The 20477-nt window shown below is 36.9% G+C and overlaps 3 protein-coding genes across 6 annotated transcripts; 1 reads left to right on the top strand and 2 right to left on the bottom strand.

Annotated features, from left to right (window-relative positions):
• Positions 1-316: 316 nt before the first annotated feature.
• LOC107035471 (transcription initiation factor TFIID subunit 8) lies at positions 317-4013 on the top strand. Of its 3 annotated transcripts, none has more exons than XR_001460749.1 (7): positions 317-419; positions 864-1038; positions 1550-1836; positions 2331-2481; positions 2943-3092; positions 3158-3394; positions 3699-4013. XR_001460749.1 is itself a non-coding variant. In XM_015252880.1 (6 exons), exons 2-6 carry the CDS (start codon positions 900-902, stop codon positions 3319-3321), a joined length of 891 nt encoding a protein of 296 aa, XP_015108366.1. In that variant the 5' UTR covers positions 317-419; positions 864-899; the 3' UTR covers positions 3322-3457. The 3 variants fall into 3 exon arrangements, 1 of the variants encoding a protein (XP_015108366.1); XR_001460750.1 differs by having other exon boundaries at positions 861-1038; XM_015252880.1 differs by lacking the exon at positions 3699-4013 and having other exon boundaries at positions 3158-3457.
• Positions 3473-13488, bottom strand: LOC107035469 (alpha-aminoadipic semialdehyde synthase, mitochondrial). Of its 2 annotated transcripts, none has more exons than XM_015252878.1 (10): positions 13278-13488; positions 12145-12627; positions 11314-11539; positions 9748-10075; positions 8968-9340; positions 8392-8714; positions 7288-7537; positions 5357-5620; positions 4085-4466; positions 3473-3789 (listed from the first exon to the last, which is right to left on the bottom strand). In XM_015252878.1, exons 1-10 carry the CDS (start codon positions 13362-13364, stop codon positions 3674-3676), a joined length of 2832 nt encoding a protein of 943 aa, XP_015108364.1. In that variant the 5' UTR covers positions 13365-13488; the 3' UTR covers positions 3473-3673. The 2 variants fall into 2 exon arrangements, with proteins under 2 accessions (XP_015108364.1, XP_015108365.1); XM_015252879.1 differs by having other exon boundaries at positions 8977-9340.
• Positions 13489-13714: 226 nt separating this feature from the next.
• LOC107035466 (general transcription factor IIF subunit 1) lies at positions 13715-19228 on the bottom strand. Its single transcript, XM_015252875.1, has 6 exons — positions 19015-19228; positions 18217-18263; positions 17415-17786; positions 16463-16794; positions 15120-15738; positions 13715-14662 (listed from the first exon to the last, which is right to left on the bottom strand). The coding sequence occupies exons 1-6, from the start codon at positions 19033-19035 to the stop codon at positions 14449-14451; spliced, it is 1605 nt and encodes a 534-aa protein (XP_015108361.1). The 5' UTR covers positions 19036-19228; the 3' UTR covers positions 13715-14448.
• Between the last annotated feature and the right edge of the window lie 1249 nt (positions 19229-20477).

Raw genomic sequence — 20477 nt, 5'->3', positions numbered from 1 at the left:
TTTGGATAGGAAATTACGCAAAAAAATGTTGAAATACGAATTTTTGCGTTGAATTTTCACTCACTGTTGTAATTTTTAACCAACGAATGGCGATTTTTTTTTCCGATCATTTTTTTTTCAATTGCTAAATGAATTTTAGATTAAATTGACGCCGATTTTATAATGATAAAAAAAGAATGCAAAAAAAATAGCCGATCTTTTAAAAACGCCTTGATTGGCTGGGATACCCCCCACCTCTCCACCTACCCCCTCCGGGGGTCCGCGGGGTATATAAAGGCTGCCTCACAACGGGAGTTTCAGTATCGGAGCAGCCGAGTCCTGATGATGTCGATAGAAATTTTCGGGAGATTTCAACAAAAAGCTGAAGAGAATCCTGAATGGAGCGGCGTCCACCCAGAAGCCGTAACAATAAAAAATAGGTAATTTCGTCACAAAACCGAAATAGCATATTTCGATACGAGTGGACGGAATTTTCACGAATGGTAATTTGAAGTCGGCGCCTTTTTCCTGTTAGGAATATTGACTCAATAGTCAATTGACAATTCCGTATTGTCCATCTAGTTAATAACTAACTCTTAAAATTTAAATTACCAATTATTTCATTATTTTTCAAACTGAAATGAAGATAAATCAATCTTAATTATTTTAAGTTGCGACTTCTCATAGTATTACAAAATTGATGATTTAATTATATTAATTAATTAATAAAGTCATTTTCTACATCAAGTCTTGATAATGAATAACAACTGAAATTATTCGATCCAATCCTAAAATAACTTCCAACCTGAAAATTTCGTCAACATTTAGTAACAAAACGGTCTAGGGAATTCCACTTGAGCGAATTTTTTTCATATTGCCAGCAGTAATTCCCTGAACCGCAGTGACAAACCGAGAGAAGAATGATAAACATGGAGCCCCAATATGTCAATCCCCGACGAAAAATTCTCAATCACGCTGTTTGTAGTATTCTAGTGGAGTGTGGATATGAAAATTGTGACAGACAGGTGTTGGAAACGCTCACAGAGATGACACAGTCCTGTGAGTTTTTACATATTTTTCCTCTTGACAATAATTCAGTCGTCCCTTTGAATACAATCCTAACCTCAAAGTGCTTTGCGCCAAAATAATTTTTCTGTTCATCATTATAGATAAAATATGAATAAATTGAGTTACAACAAACATTCGAGGCCTTAAACCCATTAAAATCACATTCATCCCATCGATTTGCAAACGGCAATGTAAAAACGAGCCTTTGTTTTAATTATCAGAGAAAATTATTTGAAGTGAAAATAACAAAACAGAATAATCAACTTAAAATTTAGTGGAATGCAGCCGACACCCTCAATTCCTGAACAACGGCCATATTTTTTGTTTATTACATTCCGATCAATAGAAAAAATAGATCACATGACCATACACGAGTAATATAATATTGACAGATGAAATAATCGCTACAATTTTCATTTTAATTGTGGAATATTCAATGCAAGTTGAAGTCGTTCAGAAATTTATGTTTACCCTACTTTGAAAAAATATTATGGGCTTCCAGTCATCGTCGAAGTGGGTGAATCCGCGAGAAGCTACACTGAACTAGCCGGGCGGACTGAACCTCTGATTGCCGATGTGATTGTTGCATTGATAAACATGGGAGTCAGGCTGGAGGGCCTCGAGAGCTACGGGAAGAGGCCCCACAGGACTGTATTGCCTACCCTCCAGCAGCAAACACAGTCGAAACAGCTGAATATTCTTCAGGCTGGTGTCAAGCAGTCCCATCCCTCTCATATTCCTAATTATCTGCCGGCCTTCCCTGATCCCCATGCATACATCAGAACTCCAGTGAGTATTTTATACCACCGAGACTCGTTTTGAATTTCCCAAATGACTCGTTTTGAATTTGTGAATGATTTTTTGTCAACTTCTGTTTATTTACTTTTTTATTATTGGGACCTGATGAGAATAACAATTTACCACTCAGTACAATGGAACATTGAGAAATTTTAACGGGAGAAGGTTTTGTCAGTGAATATCAATTGAAAAGAAAATGAAAAAGAAAAATTCCAAACGAAGGCCCAGGGGGATTTTAAGTATTTTCCAGTTTTCGATTAATATCTCGAAATCCAACGGAGATAGCAAATTTTTTGTAATGACCTTTTTTGTAGCGCTCGATTTGCTCTACAAAAAAGGTAATTACGAAAATTTGTTTATCCCCCTTAGATTCGCAGATATTCCTCAAAAACTCAGCCAAGAGCTAGTCGACTTGAAAAGTTTTGCCGCCTCGCTAATGATCTCATTGATTGGAGATGTTTATCACACTCTTCTCTAAATTTCAGACACACAAACAACCGGTTACTGAGTACGAGGCCATCAGGGAGAAGGCTGCCTCCCAAAAGAGAGATATCGAAAGGGCTTTAACCAGATTTATCGCAAAAACTGGAGACACTCACAGTTTATTTTTCACCGACGATAACAGCGCTTTCCCCTGTGAGTAGAAATATTACGTCAGAAATCATTAAATTAATCATTTGGAATGTCAAACATTAATAAATGACGAATGGACAGGGCTAAATATGATTTTGAACTAATTGAATTAAACTTAATCACGAGAACTAAAGAATACAGAATTCTCTAAGGACAAGCCATTCTTTAGAATTATTATCTTTACTCAAAATTAAAATTAGTTGACAACAGTTTCATCTTTATATTTTGTATCAAATGACAAATTCAAAGGTTTTTATAGTGCAGATATAAAACAGAAATTCTTATATAACAACGAGGGAATAAATAATTCAAGTAAATGAATAAATGATTGAAATTAATACACGACCATTTTAGTTTCAATAATAAATGAAGCCGAATGAAAATTCGCTTATCTCCATATCTTCATAAGAGAATCAATTGAGTTTCTAGTGGATCATTGCATAAACTCTTGCTTTTTATTTCAGTAATAGCATGCAAACCACAATTTCCAAGCTACCTCTCGGCCCTCCTCCCTCAGGACCAAATATTCGAGCCTGAGCCTGAATTTAATTTCGAGCCGAGTCCAGTTAAAAAAAGGAAAGAAGTTAAACCAGCTGAGGATAAGAAGGAAGAAGGTGATTATTTAATATTCTCAATTACGCTGAGGGAATTATTAATGTCATTGATTCTTTATTCACAGCGACGATCGCAGAGATCGTAGAGCAGAATGAAGAGGTCTCGACTCAACAGGATGCCATAGATAACCCTTACCTCAGACCTGGGAAGGTGCCGGATGGAAAAGCCTCAGGGCTAAGTTTACCGGATTTTAGACAGAATGCAAAGAAAGATATCTTAGGAGATTGACTATTAATCACAATAGAACATTTTTACATAATTATTTTTTATGAAGTGAGACAGTGATCTTATCGAAGACCAAGTGAGTGGAAAATGGTGCATTTTATACTGAAGTATTCAGGGATAAATTGATGTTTCAATTATACACAAGCGTTTCAAATAGCTTTAACAATTTTATTTTCAACATTTTATTGCTCTAAACGCATTTTTACACAATTTTCCGAATAATTAGTCAGTGAAACAGATTGAGACTTCAATTTCAAACAGAATGGGAATGTGTAGTTAACGACTAACGTAAATAATGAGAATTTATTTACAATTTGTGATCTTTTGAAAATCGAATGATTGATGATTTTGATATTCATTCCCATTTGGATGTTTCGAAGGACTCTATTCCCTCGGACCTCAGTCTGTTCAGCATTGGACGGTAGATGTCTGGGGTGAAGGGGAGAATGACACCTCTCTGTTGAATTTCATCTGGAACGAACGATAAACGACAATTTTCAGAAAACAAATCGACGAAAACTCCATTGGTAAATAACTCAATAAAAACTATACACTTTAGCCACGCAATTTTCCCATAAAATTCTTGGGCATGAATTCTTCGCTTTTTCCCCCTAGATCTTGTGATGAGAAATAAAAAGAATAGAGGGGAAAAAATTATGCCCAAGAATTTCTGCAGATAAAATTTGAAAGAAATAAAAAACAATGAGTCATTAGATTGAAAAAACTGGATGAAAAATTTTTTTGGGATTGATCGAATGAGTCTCACCGTCGAGTATCATTTTAGCCGCGAGTGCAGCTGGATATCCCACAGTTCTGGCCATCGCGGAGTGCCCCCTCGAGTCACCATAAATCACAAGATTGATTCCCCTCTCCTCCTTCCTGTTATTCGGCCAGAGAATCCCAATGTTATGCCGCAGAACCACCAAATCCCGTTCATTCTTCTCGTAATTGAGCTTTTTGGAGAGATAATGGGTGAGTGTGTCCAGTGGGCTATTCAATTTCAATATAAGGTCCTCATTCAGCAGGCCTAGATCCTCAATAGCTTTGACACGCGCCTCGGAGTTCAAACGCTCCTCTAGTTTTCGTTTCAAATTTTCGTAGAATATGTCATCGTTGAGTAGTCCGAGGAGATTGCATACCAGTGTTCTCTGCAAGTGAACGGTACAAAGAGTTCATTTCATTGAGGTGTCCTATAAAATTTTATCGACATTTAAGGACATTCGACTACTTTTGTAGTCGAACGCCAGAGCTTTCATTTGAGCCTCAGTTGACCCTAAATTTTCGAACGATTTTATTATGTAAACTTTGCAAGTTTGAATTTAAATGTCGATATTAAACCGTTAATACTTTTTTTGAAACCGGAAAAAAAATTAAAAAGTCTACCTTCGGGAAAAATAATATAAATTATTTAAATTTAATTGCAATTTTTTAAAATTACGAACATTTTAATCAAATTTTACCCGCGCTTCTTTTAAAACAAATCATTAAAATTATTATCATTCGTGTAAATTCAGTTCTAATTTGAAAACGGAGGATTCAATTTAATAATTTAGTAAATAATGAAAGGGCCGAACAGAAAAAATTCAGTGGAAATATTATTAAGATTGTTTACTACGGAGACAGCCAAGGTAATTATTTATAATATTCTCAATTCGCTAACGTGAGGTGAAATCACATAGCGCCCAAGATTTACAGTACAATTATGAGTCAAAATTACTCGGATATTCAAGAAGAAGAATTATGTCACGAAATAATCAATTATGGAAGGCCGAATATAACAGAAATACTGCAATTTAATTTGGGATTTCATTTCAACGTTACAAGACATAATCGATCTTCAATGTGTGAGTGATCTCATTGCAACAGCCTGCGATTTTTAAAACTCATAGTAGTCTCCCCTATTTAAAAAAAGCTGAATATGATCTCTCAGAATCGTTCAGGACCACCGTCGTCCGGGGCATTATAACTCAGAAATTGTGTCCCATAATCTAGAAAAAAAGCACTCAATTCAATGCTCAAAAATAATGAGTTCACTCACCCAAGTGATATCAGGCCCATTGGGATGCAAACTGGGATGTGGATTAGGATCAATGAGCCCCAAATACTGTAGTGCCTGAACAGTATCGGTGAATCCCTTGAACCTCAATGTTCCCCTCAAGATAGTCGAGGCATTGGGAATTCCGTAAAGTTCCCTGTAAATCGTGCTGTCGCGGTTTGGGAAGCCCTCGAGAGCGAATCCCGGGAGGAAATCTAGGTCCTGAACCGTCGACATGAGGTCACCCCCTCCAGCGATCTCCACTACCTAAACACAAAATGCAACCAAAATCTGTTACCATTTCAGTAGTGGAGTGGTCAAACGGTTTAAGGAAAACGGAACCCCTTTGTCTACATGAAGTTTTAGAAGTGTTTTCTCCTGCGATTAATTTTTATTTATGAAACTACTTCATTGACTCAACAATACAATAATCGAGTCGATAAAGTAGTTTCATAGACAAAAATTAATAATAGACCTTTTCATTCTGAGAGTCACTAAATTTGCGGACACTTTTTTCCCATGTTAATTCCCCTAGGATTTGCGGACACTTTATCGAATTTACATATAAATCATGGTTTTTGAGCGCTCAAGTGTATATCATTGTAAAGTTCAATATTTATCAGAATTTTCCATGGTTTTTTCGGAGATTTTTTCGTTGAATGAACGAAATAAATATTTCCCCTAGATTTCCAGAATGAAAAGGTCTATTGTAGGAGAAAACACAATTCTAAAAAATCATATACTCACAAGGGTTCCGTTTCCCCTTAATTCAATTCTATTCTGAGAGCCACTAAATTTGCGGACACTTTTTTCCCATGTTAATTCCCCTAGGATTTGCGGACACTTTATCGAATTTACATATAAATCATGGTTTTTGAGCGCTCAAGTGTATATCATTGTAAAGTTCAATATTTATCAGAATTTTCCATGGTTTTTTCGGAGATTTTTTCGTTGAATGAACGAAATAAATATTTCCCCTAGATTTCCAGAATGAAAAGGTCTATTGTAGGAGAAAACACAATTCTAAAAAATCATATACTCACAAGGGTTCCGTTTCCCCTTAATTCAATTCTATTCTGAGAGCCACTAAATTTGCGGACACTTTTTTCCCATGTTAATTCCCCTAGGATTTGCGGACACTTTATCGAATTTACATATAAATCATGGTTTTTGAGCGCTCAAGTGTATATCATTGTAAAGTTCAATATTTATCAGAATTTTCCATGGTTTTTTCGGAGATTTTTTCGTTGAATGAACGAAATAAATATTTCCCCTAGATTTCCAGAATGAAAAGGTCTATTGTAGGAGAAAACACAATTCTAAAAAATCATATACTCACAAGGGTTCCGTTTCCCCTTAATTCAATTCTATTCTGAGAGCCACTAAATTTGCGGACACTTTTTTCCCATGTTAATTCCCCTAGGATTTGCGGACACTTTATCGAATTTACATATAAATCATGGTTTTTGAGCGCTCAAGTGTATATCATTGTAAAGTTCAATATTTATCAGAATTTTCCATGGTTTTTTCGGAGATTTTTTCGTTGAATGAACGAAATAAATATTTCCCCTAGATTTCCAGAATGAAAAGGTCTATTGTAGGAGAAAACACAATTCTAAAAAATCATATACTCACAAGGGTTCCGTTTCCCCTTAATTCAATTCTATCCTAGCGCCACTTCTCGATGAATATCTCAAATTCTAAAGCAGCAAAATTAGCGAAATTTACCTAAAAATCTTTTTTGTAGAGAAAAGTGAAGACTATTCACAAGGATCGAAAAAGATCTTGCAAAAATTTCGCTAACTTTCTTAAGTTTCGAGTTATTCAACAAAAACTGGGAGCTAAGTCAACTTAAACCGATTGACCACTTCACTACTAATTTTTTGTTGTTACTCCTGAGGGGTTCTGAGATAACGACGAGAAATCGGGGTGACCTGGCCGTTGTGGTAGTATTTAGCTCGTGATAGGGTGTTGAGTAGGACTCCACGGGGTGACCAGCTGAACTTATATCTCAGGGGATTGTCGGAACACTCTGGGGCTGGGAGGCCTCCGCACCAGGAGATGAAGGACTCGATTTTTCCACCCGCTTGCTTCACGTCGTCGAAACACTCGAGGGCGAGGAGGTGATCGATGCCCGGGTCTAGACCCACTTCGTTCAGAATTGTCACTCCAGCGGTTTCAGCTCTGGGGAATGAAATTTCACGGCTTTTTCAAGGACTAGATTTGATTAGATTCTTCGGTAGCGAAGCGGTAAAATGGTGCAGAGTTTCTGGGGAATATCTGGAAATCTAAGGGAGATAGCGAAAATTTCATCATAACCTTTTTTGTAGAGCGAAATGAGAGCTACAGAAAAGGTCATGACAAAAATTTTGCTAGTTGCCTTAGATTCCGAGATAATTAGGAAAAACTGACCAATAGTCAAATCGACATTTTTCGACGTTTTTACAATGTTTTTTTATATGCGGAGACATGAAAATTCCACATTGGATTTTTTGAGTTATTTATCTGCGCATTTTTTTCTCAACAGAAATGGCCAATAGAAAATATTCTACAGAAAAAATGAATAGAATTTGATTTTCCTATAAACCGTATTCTATTAAGATACTTTTTGAAGAAATTCTTCGGCTCAAATTTTCTTAGTTTTTTTATTTGATTTCCTTTATGAAAAGGGAAGAAAAATCGAGTGAAAAAAACTTGGAATTGATGTGGAGAAATTCCTGCAGATGAAATTCAACTGATTTTTTTCTACGAATCAATTTTTTTTATCGTTATTTTACATCGCTTCGACACGGTTAGGGTATACTGCGATGATGATCAAGACTTTAAAATGGTTAGATCGGACCATTCTACCCGGCCGGGATTTGAACTCGAAACCTTTCGCATGTGAGGCAACGGAGTTACCCATTGCGCCAAGCCACCGGGTTACAAATCAATTTCAATTTGACATTTTCTTCAATACAAGTTCAATAGAACTTCGATAGAATTCCCGTTCGAATTGGTTAGATTTTTGTACAAATTTCTTTCGGAATTCAACTCACTCCTCATGCAGGGCTCTGATATCGTCATTCAAATAGCTCGCAGTAACTAGATGCGTTCGGCAGTCGATACACGTCTTCGCAATGACATGATGAAGTCCGTATGGAAGCAGCGACACTGCAACATCAGCGGAGTTGACGATGTCTCGCAGGGTATCAGGGCGTTCAGTGACGTTCAGAAAGACCGATTCAACTCCAGGGTATTTGTTAGCTAGATTGTCTGCCTCTTCCTTCAAGTGTGAGCACACAACTATTTTTATGCTCCCGTCCCTGTGGAGGTACTCCACGAGCGGGGCTGATACGTATCCAGCTCCGAAGACGACGATCTTTATTGTTTCAGATTAAATCAGTGGATAATTGCATTTTTCATGAATGAGCATAGCAATTTGCATCCGAATGCATTCCCTTTTTTAAAATTCTTATTTCACTATTCTCTTCTTCTATTTTTTCGCGTCATAGTGCTATCGACAATTGAAATGTCATCAAAATTTTTGCGCATTATTTGGTTTTTCAAATAATTCTACGAGTCGAATTCAAAGAGTCAATCAGAATTGATAAAAACTCATGAAAGATATTTACCGTACTCACCGTCTTGGCTTCAGGCTGTCCATTGTCAGCCTTGTGCCTGGATCTGTTATTCATCTGCCTGAGCTCTTGAATATACTCGAAATTCGGTGTTAGACTTCCGTTGGAGGCAATGATTGCACCGTGAACAGCTGGAGTGAAGTTGTGCTCCTCCAGAGGCTTCTTGGCGTCTGATCTTATGATGTCCTGGGTGTAGGGGTACAAGAGATCGCCGAAGAAGTCTGTGGCCTCTTTGGGAAGTTGAGTGGGCATGTTATCAATTGAACAAACAAGCACTCCGGGACCTTTGAACGATTTTGTGTCCTTGTTTCTGTCGGCGTCGTAGAGGCAGAACGGTGTGTCGATTGTCGTGCACTCGTTCATGAATCTTGAACGAATATAAAGCATTTTTTGTTGAAAGGATGTCACGATTAAAAAATTGAACAATTATTCAACAGAAAGTAACTTTTATTCTTTGAACTTTAACTTCAATTTTTGAAACGTTGACGTCTGATGGAATGAGCAAATTTAATTGATCGTAAGTTGAATTGAAATTATTATAGATAATCATATAGATAATCTATAGATCTTCTATAGAATTTTCTATGGAATTGATCAAATTTAATTGCTCGGGATTGAAAAAAATGGAAAATCTAAAATAAATCGTGTCAATCTGATTTGATTTAATTAAGTGATATTTGTAAAATGATTTGACCCTGTAATTGGCCTAGCCTGTTGGGTCTCTAATAAAGAAATATCAAATATCAAAAATCTGAACGAGGGAAGGTGACTCACTCGATGCTACCACCAGGATCTGCGGAGATATCGCAGATGGCTAACATTCGATGGGGCAGAGCAGGTGCCCCAACGCTGATGGGCAACCACGGGGTGTGAGCGGGCCTCAACAAGTACTTAGCATCGGGAATGGTCAAGAGTTTGGGGGAATCGACGGCCCAATAGATTCCGTTGATGATGACTGAAGCGTAAGGGGCGATCTTCTTGCTGAAGGTGGAGATGTATCTCTCTGGGTGCTTGTCGTACTCTTCAGGGTCGAAACCACCTCCCTCCTTTCGCTCCAAGTGGTTTCTTCTTCTCACTTCACAACTGTAGATCTTATTCGTATCTGGAGAATTGAAAGTTTAACTGAATTCGAAAAAGAAATCGTTAATTTTTACCCGGATTATTTTAAAAAATGGGCCTTTCACGTAGGAATAATCGACTTTTTATTTTTGAGCAACTGTTCGGTATTTACTTAGTCCGGTAAATCTCTCAAAAGCTGTCACCAACGGATGAAAAATTAAAAATGCTCCATTTAGAATTTTTACCCGAATTTTTGTAAAAACGTTACTTTTCATAAAAGTCGATTTATTTCCGACACTATTGATTTTGGAGGAAAGTATCACGGGAACTTTTTGTAGCTGACAACATTTCCAACAAAAAATGTCTTCTGACATTTTCTCGTAGACTCACTCATGAACGAGATAATTCTGATTTTAATAGTGTCATAAAATCGACTCATTATCCATTTCATTAATTCCCTGAAAGAATCGCGTAATTTTCCAGCTAAAAGTGGATTGAAGTGTCCATTATCACCGGTCGCATTGTTCTCCAACAAGCAGCTGATTCAGTTATATCTAGAATTCGTAATCTCTTTCATTGATTGCAACTTTTTTTTCACTCTTTTCTGCACGAATATAAACACGTGTTTGTTGACTTGCGCAATTTTCTTTTCAAGATAAATACAGATATCACGGAGTTTAGCATTGAGGTCATCGCAGGCTATCGCCAATAATTTTATGAAGGTACATGTGAGAACAACATTTTGCCGACGTTTATCAGAAACGTAACGACTGAAGAGACGTCGAGGGCTCGCTTCCATTGCTTCCTTTTCTTCCTTTTTGCTTGTAAAGTCATTGGATTCGTCAAATCCGAAATTTCCAATTTATTGTGCCAGGATAGTTAATTTTGGCCGCAGGATTTCGAATAATATGAAAAAAAAATTATTTTGAAACCAATATTTTTGGGGCAATGTTGAATTCAATGAATCATTGAATTCAATTTAAAATACATCCACACGAAAATATTTCTACTTCTACTTCCCTTCAGATATTGTTTATAGAATTTCCTCAGCTCAAAATTTCTAATTTTTTTCATTCTATTTTTCTTTCATTTTCATCAAGAAAATGAAACAAAAAAAATTTAGAAAATTTGAATCGAGGAAATTCTCAGAGTTCATAATTGCATAATTATTCGAGGAAATTTTCATGGAGTTCCAATAGACATTGACTAGAATTTCTCAAAGAAAGCGCTAGGTTTTTCTATTAAACTCTTTAACACGCGAGACAATTGTTGAAGGCTTACCCCCGTGCTCAGCGACTTTGCGGAGACTCTCGGGGGTGACGTACTCGTGGGGAAGCTCTTGGAATACCTCCTGCCCCCCTTGACTGACGTTTCCGCTTCCTGTGAAGACGAATGTTAAGGGACCTATTGACTTTGGCATTGCACCTAGTGCTATCTCGTATCCGGCGTCGCGAATTGCTTGTCGGGCCATTGCAGAGTCTCGGTAGTTATGGGCTGGTCCAATGTGCTAGGGATTTCAATTGAATTAAGCGACGGAATTCGGGAGGTAACGAAACTACTGAAATGCCGAAAATCTTTGCGTCGTGAATTCTCAGCCCAAAGGGGATGAAAAAATGTGAACGATGGCTTGAAAAATTTGTTCATTTTATAGAAACCGGATGAAGCGAGTTGGGGGTGATCTGATGAGGATAAATAGTTTTAACAAATTTTTAAAAATACGAGGTGGGAGCACCGCCATCTTTAACGAGGGGGTATCCAAGCAAAATGGCGGATCACGCAACTGTCAACCACCTCGCATGTTTAAACATTCATTATAATTATTCAATCTCTTCAAATCCCCTTCAAATCGTTTCATTCAGTTCCTCGAAAAAAAACAAAATTGTCAAAAAATCCTTTCGATTTTGTTCATCTCCTTTTGGCTGAGAATTCATGGCGCAGTTTTCCCTGCAGTTCAGTATTTTTTTCACTCTCAAGGACTCTTAATCACCATTCGATGATAATTAAGCTTTGTCGTTGATAAATGACGAGTGAATCCAAAACAAAATAGTCAGAAACAAGTTTTTTCTAGAGAAAATTTTCTACAGCAAGGTTTTCTCAAGAATCTCGTTATACCATGAAGGGGGTGTGATGTCCAAGAGCCAAAAGTCTCAATCCGAGGCCATGAAGGATGTTAACCATCCCCGCGACACCCGCGTACTTCCCAAATGCAACGACCCTCTGTCCAGAATTATCAGTCAACTTCTCGTAATCAATGAGTCGGATATTCTTCTCCAGGATGGCATCCAACAGAGGCATATTGCTCTCCTGCGCTTTAATTGTGTGGGAGAAGCAGCAGTAGGTTTTGTTCGGGATCAACTGATCGATGGGGATCTGCTTGACCCCGAAGATCACCGAGGCCTCGCTGATGTCCTCCTGGAGGAAAGCCCCCGCCTTCAAGTATGCCTGCGCCGGGTAGGCGCGACGATTGCTCGGTTGAACTATCACTTTTACACCTGCGCGAATCAATCGCCTGACGTTCGAGGGGGCCAGGGGGGCACGACGCTCCCATACTGACTGATCTTCACGACGAATTGCTATCGTTTTTCCTCTTAGACTCTGGAAATCATTCATATTTTCTTGCAATCCGCGTTTTTTTTTTCATTTTTATATTTCATTCCAGAATTTTTAGTTCAATTGAAAATTCACATTCAATCATTTGGCCACGAATTTAATTTTTTTTATTCATCAATTGCATTGTTTACTAAATTTAAGAGGGATCGAGAGGAAAATAAACTACTGAAATACACGGAAAGCTTTATGGCATGAATTCTCAGCCAAAAGGGGATGGAAAAATCTAGAAGATGAGCTAAAAAAATTGTTCATTTCATAGCAACTGGATTAAACGATTTGAAGATAATCTGAACAAGATAAATAATTTATAAAAATGTTCAAACATGCGAGGTGGAGGCGCCGCCATCTTTAAAACCAAGGAAGATGGCAGGCTCCACAGCTGTCATCCACCTCGTATTTTTGAAAATTTATTAAAGCGTTTTATCCTCTTCATATCGCCTTCAACTCGTTTCATTCAGTTCCCAGAAAAAGAACAATTTTCCAAGCGATTCCTCTGATTTTTCCATCGCCCATTGACTGAAAATTCACGGCCCAAAGTTTCCCCCCATTTCAATAGTTTTTATCAATTCCCGAGGCCTCTTGAAAGAGTATTCTTCACAAAAAAAAGAACAATACTTCACAAAAAGTAAACTTACACTGTTGAATCTAACACTATTACTAGTATGAACACCTCCCATCGATGGATATAATCGTTGGACACAGGTTGAGTGCAATATTCTCATGATGACCCCCTGATCTTTCGCCGCAGTACGTCAACACTATCAGGATACAACTGAAACTCGTTGTTTATCATCCACCCACACTCCAGTGTCTTTACATTTCCCGGAGGAAACGAAAGCACATCGACTCGCCACGAAAGTTTGGAATCAATTAAATCGAGTTTGTAACGAGGACTCTCCACACTTCCTCAAATATGACCTTTCCCTTATCGTAATTCTCCCGGATCATCTTATCACACTTGTCTGAGGCCCTTATCTCTTTACGGAACACTGTAGGGTAGGCGTTATCTGTCATTCTAGTGGAAAAATTTGGCGAGGTTTTGGGGTGAGCTTTTGTTAGTGAGGTAGTTCGATTTATTTATCATTTCGGTTGATTACAATTACTCGTTTGGAGTCGATCGATGAATAAATTTGATGGAAAATTATGCGTTTTATTCCGGGAATTTTTTAATAATTCATATTCAATAGAAAAAAGTCAATAGATGTTGATTTTTTATATAACTCATGCTATTGACATTTTTACTGCGAAAATTGTTTGATTTTGTGATGGGTAAAAGAAAATCTAGGGAGAATAAATCATGCAGAATAATTAAAATTTATTGAATTTTTTATATCTAGTTTTCTCGCGCCATTCAATCATAATTCCATGATAATTATCAATGACTTTTCGAGTTCGTGTATTCTTTTATGAAGATTAAGAGGCTCAGAAAGACCTTCAAGAAAATAATAATGATGATTAATCTAATGGGGAAAATCTATTGAATTTTTTCTATCTAGTTTTCTCATCCCATTCAATCAAAATTCGACGATAACCATCAATGATTTTCTTCTAGATTATACACTAAAGATTAAGTTTCATGAGTGATAAGTTCACATATCTATTCCATTCAATTCACATGTTGTTTTCCTTCGTGTATAAATTAAATCCCTAACAGCCTTTTCATCACCACAAATTGAATTTCTGAAAATAAAAAAAAATAGAAGGCACAAAGACGAGTTGACATTGAAATAAACTGAGTTCGTGTATTCTTTTATGCAGATTCAGAGACTCAGAAGTACCTCCAACAAAATAATAATGAGAAATGATCTAGTGCGGTTGAGGCTTTATCGATAAATACATTTTATTTTTAACTATTTGTTGAGTTGGCTTTATTTTCTTCAGTATCAATGTCATAACATTGACTAAGTCATCGGACTTGAGGCCTGTTTTCTTCGACTTAAACTTCTGCAGCAACTCTGTTGTTGTCATTGGTTTACGTGTCAGATAACGGCGCACTGCATCCTCGGTGATTCCAGATTCACTGGAACAAAAATCAAAGACATTTTTTCTCAAACAATTTCACCCTAACAATGCAATTATCTCCATAACGAGCGGTTTTAAGAGAAAATGTCGCAGGAAATTTTTTCTAGCCGATGAAATTCTCTACAAAAATGGTCTTGCCACATTTTTCCCTAGGATCAACAGCTCCTGAGATAAACAGACACTTATAGAAGACACAATTCACTCTTAAAAAATCAAACCAAAATAATGCTTAATCGTCAATAAGACGTGACTCATTAAAACCGTATCATTTGCCCAGAAGATATTAAAGATGCAGTCAAGTCCATTCTACTCTACTACGTTTTCCCCACGTTTGCAATTTCGTCATTCGTTATCGGAATAGTTCAAGGACTGATAAGATAATTTCGTTTGTCTCATTCTACAACTTCCCTAATCAATGAATTTTCCTCAATCATAATTACTCATCGATTATTTACCTCAATCCAGGAATGTAAGAGGACGAAGGAGCAGAATTGAAGTTATCCAATTTGAATTTCTTGGACTGCGAAATATCAGGGGACGATGTCATCTTCCTCTTGAGACTGTCAGCACTGGAGGGACCGGGGACTGGTGTAGCTGATCTCGAGCTCTGTGCACTATGGACTTTATTATCCTTCTTATCCTTATCCTTGGCAGCGTCAGAGTCAGTGTCTGAGTCGCTGGAGAAATCGCTGGATGACTCCTTTCCATTTTTCTTGGCTGAGTCCTTCTTCTTACTGGCACTCTGCTTTTTCTTCTTCTTCTTGTCCTTGTCCTTTCGCTTCTCACCGTCCTTGGTCTTCTCCTTGTCGTCCTTGTCCTTGTTCTCGTCGTTGTCAGACTCATCCTCCTTCTCGGTCTTGTCTTTCTGCTCTTCCTCGTCCTCATCGTCGGATGCCAATAATTTTCGCAGGGCATCCTCCTCGGCTACTGATTTTATCTTGTTGCTCTCTGCCTCCGCTTCGGAATCTGTCGAGTCCGATATGTAATCGCATTCGCGCCCTTCCTCGTCTCCGTCGTCACTCTCCTCGATTGCCTCATCGTCTGATGCATTTTTCTTCTTCTTTTTTGGAACCACTGGAAGGGAGAATTTCACTCGTTCAGCTGGTGGTTTTATTACTTTCACACGTTATTATCCTGAGGTGATTTTAGTTCCTCTCGGTGTGGGGGAAATTTTATTGGGGAAAGATTATTGACTTTTGCTTCCCAGTGGAAGATTTGTAATTGTTCAAATTCAAGTTTTCAATTTTTTGTGATAGGGTATATGGCTTTCGAAATTTTCTTACGAGGGATCAATCGAAGTTTATGAATCACGATTTTAATTTCATTTCCAATCAATATGAATATTCAAATTGAACTCATTTGTACTGTGAAATACTCAAGTGAATTTATATGGTGTTAACGATGATATACTCTCAATTAATCAAAATCAATCTTAAAATCAAATTATATCTATTGATAAATAATACAGCAAACAAATTAAAACATTTTATAAATTTCAACCAACTCTAACATTTATATAAACTTATATAGACTTACAATATCAAATTAAAAAATCAAATCAATGAATCAAATAGATAAATCTGTTCAACTCAGGTAAAACTAAATCAACAAAAGTAAAATGAAATATTTAAACAAAAATAGAAAATGAGAGAATTCTTTGAAAATCGTATTAAACATCCAAGTGAATTAAATCCATTAGAAATCATTTTTAATTTTAAAATAACAATAAAAGCAACTTTAGAATAACCTGAGTGAAATTATTTGTAACTCAGGAGTATTAACAAGATGAAAGATTTACCTTTTCCTTTCTTCTTCTTCTTCTTGCCCCCATCAGCCTCGTCGTCAGATGCCTTTTTCTCCTTCTCCTCGTCGCTGTCAGAGTCCTCGTCATCACTGTCCATCCACTCATCCATCTCGGAGATCTTTAGCTCCTTCTCCTTTTTGGATCCTCTAGCCTTCTTGCCACCCTCTGCCAACTCTGCGTCATCCTCGTTGCCATCCTCGTCGTTCCTCAGACGCTTGCGAACCATTATCGCGTGGTAATTCATGGTCTTGTTGCGACGACTGAACTCTGCCTCGGCTTCCTCGGCGCTGAGAGCCTTGTACCTCTGGATCGGCTGGAAGTTGTACCTGAGGGGAAGTCATTTATGAAAATTTATCATTTTTTAGAATTTTAATTGGTATTTCTAGGAGGAAATGAAAATTCCAAAGAAATTTGTCAGCAGGCTCAACTTAAAACTGAATTATCTCGATTTATATCGATTTTAGGAGGAAATATCATAAGATATGTTTTCTAGAAAATTTACTAGTCTACAAAAAATGTCTTATCACATTTTTCTCTAAAACCACTCCTTTCTGAGATATTTACGTAATTCTGCAGGAAAATTGGAAAACGAGAAAAGTTTATGTCCTCTTTTATAGAAAATGACATTCATGACAATTGATCATCATTTTTTATTCATTTTAATCATTATTTCTAGTAGATGAAAATTCCGAAATTTATCAGCAGTTTCAACTTCAAAGCGAAATATCTCGACTTATATTGATTTTAGGAAAAAATATCAGAAGATATTTTTTGTAGAAAATTTACTAATCTACAAAAAATGTTTCATCACATTTTTCTCTGAAACCCCTTGTTCCTGAGATATTTTCATAATTCTGTTGCAAACAAGGAAAAAATAAGTGGTTATTCGTCTTAATCCAACAGTTCCTCTTCGATTCAATTTCAGACATCTTCAAAGACTATTTACCATTCTTGAAGTGGAAATGCCTCGATAGCACCATCAGAGGCATGAGTGAACACGTAATAAGCCGCATTGGCACTGACTCCACCCTCTCTGATGCCCTTGAACTTTTTCCCAGTTCTCCCACCGACTTTCAAAATCCAGGGTTGATTCTCTGGTTTGTACTTCTTACTCGTTATTCCAAATTTCTTCCTCCTTGCCTCCTCCCTCGCGTCCCTCCCGAACTCTGACCCAGCCCCGAATTTCGGCATGTCCTCGTCGATCCCTTTGAACTCCTTCATGTTGTTCTCACGCTCCATCTTCACCTGGGCCCATTCCGAGAAGTTAACACGGAGATTTCCGTTGAAACGCATCACGTTGTGCTTCTTTTTGGATGTCCTGCGATGGAAGTGAAATGATAACAGAGGAGGAACGATAATTCATAATAAATAAACATTGATTTGGGTTTTAGAAATTGATTGCGTTTTTTGAATAATTAATATCTCCGGACCAAATGATTCGATTTGAATGGGTCAGAGCTCGTTTTAAAGACTGGAAAATTGCCTTGAAAATGAAAGAAAAAATCGTCGGATTTGACTCTGCCGATCTTGAGTTAGTGGCGATTGAAAATGGCAGTGGAATAAATTATTCAATAAGTAGTTAAACTACTCCATTAATTATTTAGTTTTCTCGTTGATGAGTAAATCTGGGAGAAAATTTCATGAATCATACTTGTAGCTGAGAAAATTTCCCACAAAAATGTTGAATATTTTTGTCTCGAAAACGTTAATTATCAAGATGATTATGTGTACAACAAAAAAAAACTCACTTAGGGACACGAATACTGTATTCCTGGATGGGCTGCGCCCCTGGCGCCTGAAAAATCATCAAACTTCATGAGTTTCAAAAAATCATCCAATGAATTTAATCATTAGTGGCTGAAGTAATCAATTAATTAATTAGATGATTATTTATGCATTTTTTTTTTTTTAATTATCAAATTAAAGTAATAATTTACTTCTAACATTTACATTTTATATCATTAATTATATATTATTCATAAAGAATTAACAGAAATATTCAATTGAAATTTCGTTATGCAAAACATCTGATAATGAATTCAATCAGTGGTTACTCAATTAATCATTTAATTAATTAACTAAATTATTATTTATTCAAGTATATTTTTATTTTTTTCTTCAATTAGGGGTGGGTGGGGCAATATCGACACTTCCGACTTTTTTTTAAATGTTAATGACTCATTGAATTATTAACAGAAAAGGATAATTTTTTTTCTGTAAAAAGTACAATTCTTCCCCTTTGTAATGAGCTTTGATTTCAATTACTGAATTTGTTTCTGAGTTATGAACATTTGAAAAAAAATCAAGTGTCCATATTGCCCCACCCATCCCTACGAAATTAATTCAAAATTAATTACGAAATATTTTAATAATTTAGTTTCAATATTTATATTGCATAAAATTAATTTTAATATTATCGGATTAACCATTCTGTCGCCATTGGTACAGATGGAGGGGGTGGGGGGGGGGAAGATATATATACGGGGGTCCGGACATTGCCGAAGGAAACTCGTGCCCCAGTGCGAGATGAGACGGCGAGAACTAACCTTGCCTCCTGCTGCGTTCATTTTCCCGCGACAGATCCTCAATAAACGATGGATTTACCCAATTTTTAATTGCCAATTGAACTGGTGGAATTCTCCAATTGCGGGATTAATGAGATTCAGCTAATAAATGCGAATGTTGGACTGATCTTGGTTTTTGAAAAAGAGCGACCGTTGAATGTGTTCGTCCCGACGTTCGACACGGGACGAGTGATTGAACGGCGTTCGTACCAACTATATATATATTTATCGTCGCGAACGTAATATGAGAGTGGTCTTCGGTTTTACCCCCACTATTCCGAGTTCGTAATTCTACCGCGGGAGAGGGGAGAATTCTAACCAAAACCGAAGACCATTCGAGGATAAAGAGAATTAAACATAACTGTAATTTTGAAGATTAAAATCTGAAAGTAAAAGGTAAACAAAAGTTAAGAGGAATAGAAAAATTCTGGTGGGGTTTGGGCTCAATCGACAGTCTAGTATTATTCATAATAATTAATCTACAAACATTCATATCTTGTCTGACATCGCTGCTACAAACTCGGGTTTTTAACTCGGGTTTTCAATTGAAAACCCGAGTTGAAAACCCGAGTTTGTAGCAAAGATGTCAGACAAGATATGAATGTTTTTTTGGGCTCAAATGAAAGAGCGGGCCGAGAAATGGCGTGCTAGGGCCTCTAACGATGGTTTTGAACCAGGGGAGACTCCTAGACCCCACTGGACAATGTTGTCACAATTGCGCTTTTCAATTGAAAACAGACATCATCTTTAGAGAGATTTGTCATCTTTAATGACTTCTGCACGCCATTTCTCGACCCGCTCTTTCATTTGAGCCAAAAAAAACATTCATATCTTGTCTGACATCTCTGCTACAAATTCTGGTCATCAACTCTGGTTTTCAGTTGAAATTGGAATTGTTAATTTACACAATAATAGGAGTGCATTGTAGATTTTTTCTTAACTCGCAAAAATCTTCAAACAATTTACTACCGATTGGTGATAAAATTTTTTGGAAATAATGAAATAGGGGGGATAACACTTTTTTTGAGGGGTGATTTTTCAAAAATTTATTTTAAAAAAAGTACTAACTAGCGAATGTTTTTTATTAGCTCGCAATTTTCTTCAAAACTACTTCAATGAGGAAAAAAATAAAAATTTGGAATATCTATACATGAGGGGCTAATTAATCGGATCTAACAAATGATCGTCGGAACAAGGTCCGCCATTCTACCGGGTGTCCACTGTTAATTACACGCATACGTTACCCTATACAAGATAAATTAAAATAATTTTTTTTGGCACTTACGTTTTTCGCGATTATCTCGGAAACTATGAGAGATAGTGCCTTAAAACCGAATTTGGGGTCCCTATAGGAAAGTGGACGGCTCAGAATTGCGTTTTTCCACTTCCTACACTCTATACAAGGTGAATTAAATTAATTTTTTTTGGCACTTTCGTTTTTCGCG

Source organism: Diachasma alloeum, unplaced genomic scaffold (assembly GCF_001412515.2).
Source record: "Diachasma alloeum isolate Michigan unplaced genomic scaffold, Dall2.0 Dall_scaffold_00198, whole genome shotgun sequence".
Classification (NCBI taxonomy): Eukaryota; Metazoa; Arthropoda; class Insecta; order Hymenoptera; family Braconidae; genus Diachasma; species Diachasma alloeum.
This window is presented reverse-complemented; position numbering and strand designations above follow the sequence as displayed.

Excerpts from the sequence above, each read along its gene's own strand:
- LOC107035469 (XM_015252878.1), bottom strand. The coding sequence starts at position 13,364 with ATGAGAATATTGCACTCAACCTGTGTCCAACGATTATATCCATCGATG. Across the intron at positions 8,715-8,967 it reads AAGCCAAGACGGTGAGTACG|ATCGTCGTCTTCGGAGCTGG; the intron begins GTAAATATCTTT and ends GAAACAATAAAG. Across the intron at positions 4,467-5,356 it reads ATGGGCCTGATATCACTTGG|AGAACACTGGTATGCAATCT; the intron begins GTGAGTGAACTC and ends GTTCACTTGCAG.
- LOC107035471 (XM_015252880.1), top strand. The coding sequence starts at position 900 with ATGATAAACATGGAGCCCCAATATGTCAATCCCCGACGAAAAATTCTC. Across the intron at positions 2,482-2,942 it reads CGATAACAGCGCTTTCCCCT|TAATAGCATGCAAACCACAA; the intron begins GTGAGTAGAAAT and ends TTTTTATTTCAG. Across the intron at positions 3,093-3,157 it reads TGAGGATAAGAAGGAAGAAG|CGACGATCGCAGAGATCGTA; the intron begins GTGATTATTTAA and ends CTTTATTCACAG.
- LOC107035466 (XM_015252875.1), bottom strand. The coding sequence starts at position 19,035 with ATGAACGCAGCAGGAGGCAAG. Across the intron at positions 17,787-18,216 it reads TACAGTATTCGTGTCCCTAA|GACATCCAAAAAGAAGCACA; the intron begins GTGAGTTTTTTT and ends CTTCCATCGCAG. Across the intron at positions 14,663-15,119 it reads TCTTACATTCCTGGATTGAG|TGAATCTGGAATCACCGAGG; the intron begins GTAAATAATCGA and ends TTTTTGTTCCAG.